General features: G+C 44.3%; 1 protein-coding gene and 1 pseudogene across 1 annotated transcript; both read left to right on the top strand.

Annotated features, from left to right (window-relative positions):
- Window positions 1–211: 211 nt before the first annotated feature.
- On the top strand, window positions 212–1,671 carry LOC132872836 (ghrelin O-acyltransferase-like). The gene is made up of 3 exons (XM_060907930.1): window positions 212–333; window positions 425–649; window positions 747–1,671. The coding sequence occupies exons 1-3, from the start codon at window positions 212–214 to the stop codon at window positions 1,669–1,671; spliced, it is 1,272 nt and encodes a 423-aa protein (XP_060763913.1).
- A 2,911-nt stretch (window positions 1,672–4,582) lies between these two features.
- LOC132872362 (ghrelin O-acyltransferase-like) lies at window positions 4,583–7,745 on the top strand (annotated as a pseudogene).
- Window positions 7,746–7,984: the final 239 nt, after the last annotated feature.

Raw genomic sequence — 7,984 nt, 5'->3', positions numbered from 1 at the left:
ACTGAATATGTAGATAAGTCTAACTCACTGCACATCTATCTATCCATGCACGGTTGGAATTTAGATTGATTTTTAAGTGGAAAGTATACATGTCAGAGACTCCACAGCAATCATACACTGTCCAAGGTGTTAATAATAAACTCATGTTCTTGCCCAATGCAAAGACACAGACAGAGTAAAGCACAAATCAGAACATAGGAATCATACGAGAATGGATGTTCTGTGGATGATCTTTAATCAAAATCCTCAGCTGGCGTACCAGTTGTTCACTATACCTTTGGCTTTTTTGTTTTACAGCTTGGCTACACAAGGATATCTCACTCTGTTTAACAGGTAAGCAGGAACGTTTTAAAAATTGGAATTTTTTATTGCCATACACTTCATTAATTCAGTAAAATGATTTACGGAAATTTGTTTTGGTAAGGCATATCTGTTTGGCATTGGGAGGATTCATCCTTTCTATTCTGACCATGGGGCCATACAGCATGCTGATGTTTACAACCATCATCATATTTGTGTTACTGGTGTGTTTCATGGAACCAGTTCATATTCACCACTGGATTTTTGGGCTGCAGATGTGCTGGCAAACATTGTGGCACTTCTCTATGCAGTACCAGGAATACTGGTTCCAAGAACCTCCAGATTCCAGGTAAGCATTTTTTTTCCACGTTCACTGACTAAAGCATTTTCAATGTCTTATATATATATATTTGCATTTTTTATTTGTTTTATTTATTTTACCTCAGGCTTGTACTGGCCATGTCTGCTTTAATGCTTCTCAGTCAGAGAGTCACATCAGTATCAATGGATCTCCAGGAAGGAAAAGTCATCAGGCATTTCCGAAAAAGCTACCCGAGCCAATTTATTTCGCTCGTTCCTTTCATGAGCTACACTCTGTATTTTCCTTCCCTTCTTGGAGGACCACTTTGTCCATTCAACACTTATATGAACTTTGTAGAGCACATAAGTGTCAATCCACCACCTTCTCCTCTTATCATTCTGCCTTGGAAGATGCTGCAGGTTTTATTTCTGCTAGTTCTAAAATTTCTCCTTACAAGCTTTCTGCATTCAAGTATATTCAGCTTAAGTAGCTCTCCATGTATATTATGGATCTGGATCTTCTCCTTGGTGCTCAGATTGAATTATTATATTCACTGGAAAATAAGTGAATGTATTAACAATGCAGCAGGATTAGGTTTCAGTGGGTACAGTACAACAGGAAGTGCAATGTGGAATGGACTTTCTGATGGTGATGCATTTGAGATTGAAACCTCAAATAGTATCTCAGGTTTCGCCCGCCTCTGGAACAGGACAACAGCTGCCTGGTTACGCAGACTAGTGTTTCAGAGGTGCAGCAGGATGCCGGTGCTTACGACTTTCATCTTCTCGGCTTTGTGGCACGGCTTGTACCCAGGTCAAGTGGCAGGCTTCTTTGGATTGGCCGTAGCTGTGTTAGGAGACCACAAGCTACACAGATACCTTTCTCCAAGGCTTACCACAGCTTGGAGGAAAGGCTGGTACACTTGCTTAAGCTGGCTGTACACTCAGATGGTCATCACTTGTGTTGTGGTCACAATTGAACTTCAAAGTTTGGAGGCACTCAAGTTGTTTTGTATAACATATATTGCTTTATTTCCACTTGGAAGCATTTTAATACTGTTAATTTTGTAAGACTGCAGTATAAACTCACTGGCCACTTTAATAGAAACACCTGCACTTAGAACAAGAACAGCAACAACTTTATTCATCACACACTTGTGAAATTCCTCTCTGCTTTTAACCCATCTGAAGCAGTGAACACACACATATGAGTAATGAGCGCGCGCACACATACCCGGAGCAGTGAGCAGCCATGCTAACAGCACTTGGGGAGCAGTTGGGAGTTAGGTGCCTCACTCAAGGGCACCTCAGCCCAAGGCCGTCTCATATTAACCTAACCGCATATCTTGGAACTGTGGGGGAAACTAGAGCACCTCGAAGAAACCCACGCAGACACGGGGAGAACATGCAAACTCCACACATTCACACCAGTGGCGGCTGCTGGTTTTTAAAACAGGGGAAGCCCATTTTACGCATTCATCATAAAACCTGTAGGCCGGATATCAAAGCATAGAAAGGTGTGCCCCATTAGCATAGTGAACTAGACAACCCTACCTAGTGGCAGAAAGTATTTTTGCTTGTACATTTCATGTTATAGTCTGGCTTGCCAGGCTAGTGCCTCATATCCTTAATCAAAAATATCAAACATCCAAAAATCACTGGCTATTCAACGAACAGCCTTGAACAATCATACCCTGATATGCAACACAGAGTCTTTAACACAACACCCAGCTGTGCAACACATCCTTGAACATCTTCTGCAACACAGTCTGGAAATTCATAACCAGGTAGGCTATGCAACACACAGAACCTTGAATATTATACCCAGGTATAACCTATAACACAGAGCCCACCATTCTCTTAACATTACTGAACAATATACACACTTCAGATTCATGAACATTATATGATGCACACTATTTATACACAAATTCTGCCCTCCGCTCCTTTTCCAGAAAATGGTCTGTGACCCTGTCATACCAGCTGGTTGTGCTTTCCAGAGACTTCACCAATTTCTGTTAGCAGCTAGCACTGCAGATCCCAATAAGGCTCCAGCTAGCCTACAACCAGATTGAACTACAAATGAAATAAACGAGTGAATTCACGAATGATCAAACTGATAGAATGGATGAAAGTTAACAGAGCACAACGAGTAATATTTACAATTATTTACAGAGTAATGTACAGAGACATCAATGAGAAGAACCGTTTATATGAAAAGAAATTCGGACAGCACTTTGGCACACGACTACACTTTCTCAACATCCGCTAGGGACTGACTGATCATACTTCCGTGTTCCTCGCCGACGCCGAAGTACAGAGCCCGCCCTCCTCACTGCCTCCAATAATCCTTCATCAGCCTGGCTTCCTGTCCCTCCCACTGTCTCGTTTAGTCCCAGAGAAGCCCGGCTTCCCTGGAAGTGACGATTTTGTCGATTTTAACCAATAACAACTAGCCGAAATTGGCTGTTCAGAGCCGTCTCGTAGACTGCAACGGATACCCGGCTGCCAGCGCATAGAGCCCTTTGAAATAAGAAAGGTTACAGCGTGTTGCCAGATTGGGCTGTTTTAAGTGCATTTTAGCGGGTTTTGAACATATTTTGGCTGGAAAACGTCAGCAGTATCTGGCAACGCTGGTTTACAGCCTGGCAGCAAAGGTGATTCTCGTAGCGAACTGCAAGTTCGTCAGACATCACTCAAATAAGTTACAGGATAGTTATGAACGTAAATACAATCTTGGGCATATATTATGTTATGCAAGTTATTGTTTTAATGAGAATTCAACGTCATAGATGCTGCAGTTTGGGGAGAGAATTTTAGGGGAAGCTCGGCTTCCCTTGTTGTCTCTGAGAAATCGCCCCTGATTCACACCTACGGTCAATTTAGAGTCACCAATTAGCCTACCCTGCATGTCTTTGGACTGTGGGGGAAACCGGAGCACCCGGAGGAAACCCATGCAGACACAACATGCAAACTCCACACAGAAAGGCCCCTTTCGGCCACTGGGCTCGAACCAAGAACCTTCTTGCTGTGAGGCAACCATGCTAACCACTTACACCACCATGGCATTGTGTAATGATGATTATAAATCCATCCGTCCATTATCTGTAGCCGCTTATCCTGTTCTACAGGGTCGTAGGCAAGCTGGAGCCTATTCCAGCTGACTATGGGTGAAAGGCGGGGTACACCCTGGACAAGTCGCCAGGTCATCACAGGGCTGACACATAGACACAGACAACCTTTCACACTCACATTCACACCTACGGTCAATTTAGAGTCACCAGTTAACCTAACCTGCATGTCTTTGGACTGTGGGGGAAACCGGAGCACCCGGAGGAAACCCACGCGGACACGGGGAGAACATGCAAACTCCGCACAGAGAGGCCCTCGCCGGCCACGGGGCTCGAACCCAGAACCTTCTTGCTGTGAGGCGACAGTGCTAACCACTACACCACCGTGCCGCCAGTCAACAATCTGTAATGACTAATAAGTAATGGGGGAATAAACATAAATGTGTGTGCCTGTTGTAAGTGTATATTTGAGATCATTGAGGAAATAAATAAATACAGTCATGGTAATGTTTCATGTCTGCACACACACACACACACCTGTGTAAAAGTCTTAGGCATGTAAAGAAATGCTGTAGATAAAAAAAAAACGGCTTAAAAATAATGAAATGCAATGTTTTAACACACACACACCAATATATATATATATATTGGGCGTGGTACGCGGGGTTGCGCCGTCCACCCACTTCTCCCGAGGTGAGATTCAAAAAAAAAAAAAAAACTGTCATTCATGGCCTGAGTTTATCCGCTCTACAGTAAGTGACACGTGCCTTTGTGCTCATCATCAATACCCCCCCCCCAATCGAACGTTACGTAAAACGTAGCGACGCAAAGTAGAATGCATTCTAAACGCAGCCGAGATATTAGAATTATGTAAACGGTTGACTCCGCCATTTTAATGTTGCTTCGACAGAATGGCAGATCAGGGGGAAAATGACTCGACAGGAAAGACTCGGCAGAAAAACATCGATTTTTATTTCAGAAAAAGCATTCCGACACCGGCGACACCAAATCCAGCGACCTTGAGTGAGCCACCATCGCCAATCATAACTAAATGCTTGATTTATTCGATTGGTGCCTTTTATAATAAATTTCAGCCCTTTGCTGGTTTGTATGCGATGTGAGTGAGTGCCGTGACTTTTTTTGAACTTCTGGACACGTGCTGTAGCTGTTGCCACGGCAGTAAGTAGGCTAGTAAAAATATCGAATTCCGAATGCAGCTCGGCTCAAATGAACATGAATCGAACATGAACAAAGGTGTTTGTGTATCATAATTTCCAATATTTTGGCTTCACGCCTGATAGTCCATGTTAAACCCATGCAAGGTTTATGTTGAGTTCCAGCAGCAGAGTGGTGCTGTCTACGACGATGCATTCGGAAGGAGAAGGCGAATTTGTTCCTCTTTAGCCATTTCGGCATATTTATTGGAGACAAAATAAACCGCGGCTTTTCGCCATAACAGTTGGGCTGTACTGACAAACACGAATGAAAATTGCACACATAAAAATGTCTGATAAAAAGTGTCTTCTTGTGCCCTCTTGTGTTGTTAAAAGAACGTAACATTTATACAGATCATTCATACCAAACATAGGCGACCAAACAAAGGCTACCGCTTCTGACATGATATCAAATCGATGACGTCACGAATCGCATACCCCCACTTTAAAAATCTCCACTACACGGGGGTGTCATGGCTAAGGCACCATACCATAAATCCGGGGACCCGGGTTCGATTCCGACCCGAGGTCGTTTCCCGATCCCTCCCCGTCTCTCTCTCCCCCTCATTTCCTGTCTCTCTACACTGTCCTATCTATAAAAAAAAAAAAAAAAAATCTCCACTACACCACTGTATACACTACCGTTGAAAAGTTTGGGGTCACTTTGAAATGTCCTTATTTTTGAAAGAAAAGCACTGTTCTTTTCTTTCAGAGAGTCACATCAGTATCAATGGATCTCCAGGAAGGAAAAGTCATCAGGCATTTCCGAAAAAGCTACCCGAGCCAATTTATTTCGCTCGTTCCTTTCATGAGCTACACTCTGTATTTTCCTTCCCTTCTTGGAGGACCACTTTGTCCATTCAACACTTATATGAACTTTAGAGCACATAAGTGTCAATCCACCACCTTCTCCTCTTATCATTCTGCCTTGGAAGATGCTGCAGGTTTGCTAGTTCTAAAATTTCTCCTTACAAGCGTTCTGCATTCAAGTATATTCAGCTTAAGTAGCTCTCCATGTATATTATGGATCTGGATCTTCTCCTTGGTGCTCAGATTGAATTATTATATTCACTGGAAAATAAGTGAATGTATTAACAATGCAGCAGGATTAGGTTTCAGTGGGTACAGTACAACAGGAAGTGCAATGTGGAATGGACTTTCTTGGCCCTTTTCCACTACCCTTTTTCAGCTCACTTCAGCTCGCTTCAGCTCACTTCAGCCCGACACGGCTCGCGTTTCGACTACCAAAAACCAGCACGACTCAGCTCGTTTCAGCCCTGCTTAGCCCCTAAAACTCGCACCGTTTTGGAGTGGGGCTGAAGCGAGCCAAACCGTGCCGACTGAGGTTGGGGGCGTGAGCAGACACTCCCCTGTGCACTGATTGGTGAGGAGGAGTGTCCTCACATGCCCACACACGCCCCGCGAGCGCGCTGGGATCTGTAAACACCGCAAACCCGGAAGAAGAATAATTATGAATTACGAGAATTTCTGAAGCCTTATGCGCCTCGCCTCATCTATACGCTCTTGCCAGTATCTGTCGGCGTTGTCGGTGACAACAAGCCACAGCACCAAGACCAGCAACACTAACGACTCCATGTCCTCCATATTTATTGTTTACTATCCGGGTCGTGAGACTACCGCTTAAAAGCTCACTGAATCAGTGACATACAGAGCATCGTGGACGAGTTCGCGGAGCGCAAGGCTCGTCGTATGCCCTTCAAATAATGCGCGCAGTAGGCTATTGATGTTTAATTATGAGCCATGTACAGTATGTCGCCTAATGTTTTTTTTTGTTTCTGAGTTACATGTTCGTTTGAAGGACTTAATGTACAAAATAACATAGTTGCACCCCGGAGTGTTGAAATTGGTAAACACAGTGCATTCAGTGAGGTTTGCACCGCCCTCCTTTTATTTCTGACTCTTCCTGTCAGCGTTGCAACCTCTGAGCACTCATTCGTATGCCCTTCAAATAATGTGCGCAGTATAGGCTATTGATGTTTTATTATGAGCCATGTACAGTATCCTAATGTTTTTTGTTTCTGAGTTACATGTTCGTTTGAAGGACTTGATGTACTAAATAACATAGTTGCACCCGGTAGTGTTGAAATTGGTAAACACCGCAGTTGCGGACATTTTGTAGCCTAAAATGATGTTATGATAAGCTTTAATAAAGGGCCCGGTCATTTGCCCCGCCCCCGGCCCGGCTCTGACTTGTTCTGCCACTGTCACTGATGTCACTGTTTGCGCTGCTTAACGGCATCACATGACGTCCACCCACTTTCGCTAACTCCACCCAATGTGTCCACCCACTTCCAGCCAGCACGGTTCAGCGCGGTTGTAGTCGAAATGCAACTCCAACAGCCCCGCTCAGCTCGACTCAGCTCGACTCGGCACGGCACGGCTCAGCCGCGTTTGTAGTGGAAAAGCGGCATCTGATGGTGATGCATTTGAGATTGAAACCTCAAGTAGTATCTCAGGTTTCGCCCGCCTCTGGAACAGGACAACAGCTGCCTGGTTACGCAGACTAGTGTTTCAGAGGTGCAGCAGGATGCCGGTGCTTACGACTTTCATCTTCTCGGCTTTGTGGCACGGCTTGTACCCAGGTCAAGTGGCAGGCTTCTTTGGATTGGCCGTAGCTGTGTTAGGAGACCACAAGCTACACAGATACCTTTCTCCAAGGCTTACCACAGCTTGGAGGAAAGGCTGGTACACTTGCTTAAGCTGGCTGTACACTCAGATGGTCATCACTTGTGTTGTGGTCACAATTGAACTTCAAAGTTTGGAGGCACTCAAGTTGTTTTGTACAACATATATTGCTTTATTTCCACTTGGAAGCATTTTAATACTGTTAATTTTGTAAGACTGCAGTATAAACTCACTGGCCACTTTAATAGAAACACCTGCACTTAGAACAAGAACAGCAACAACTTTATTCATCACACACTTGTGAAATTCCTCTCTGCTTTTAACCCATCTGAAGCAGTGAACACACACATATGAGTAATGAGCGCACACACACATACCTGGAGCAGTGGGCAGCCATGCTAACAGCACTTGGGGAGCAGTTGGGAGTTAGGTGCCTCACTCAAGGGCACCTCA

The sequence above is a fragment of the Neoarius graeffei genome, chromosome 24 (genome assembly GCF_027579695.1).
Source record: "Neoarius graeffei isolate fNeoGra1 chromosome 24, fNeoGra1.pri, whole genome shotgun sequence".
Classification (NCBI taxonomy): domain Eukaryota; kingdom Metazoa; phylum Chordata; class Actinopteri; order Siluriformes; family Ariidae; genus Neoarius; species Neoarius graeffei.
Note: the sequence above shows the minus strand (reverse complement) of the source record. Positions and strands in the feature narration are given on the sequence as shown.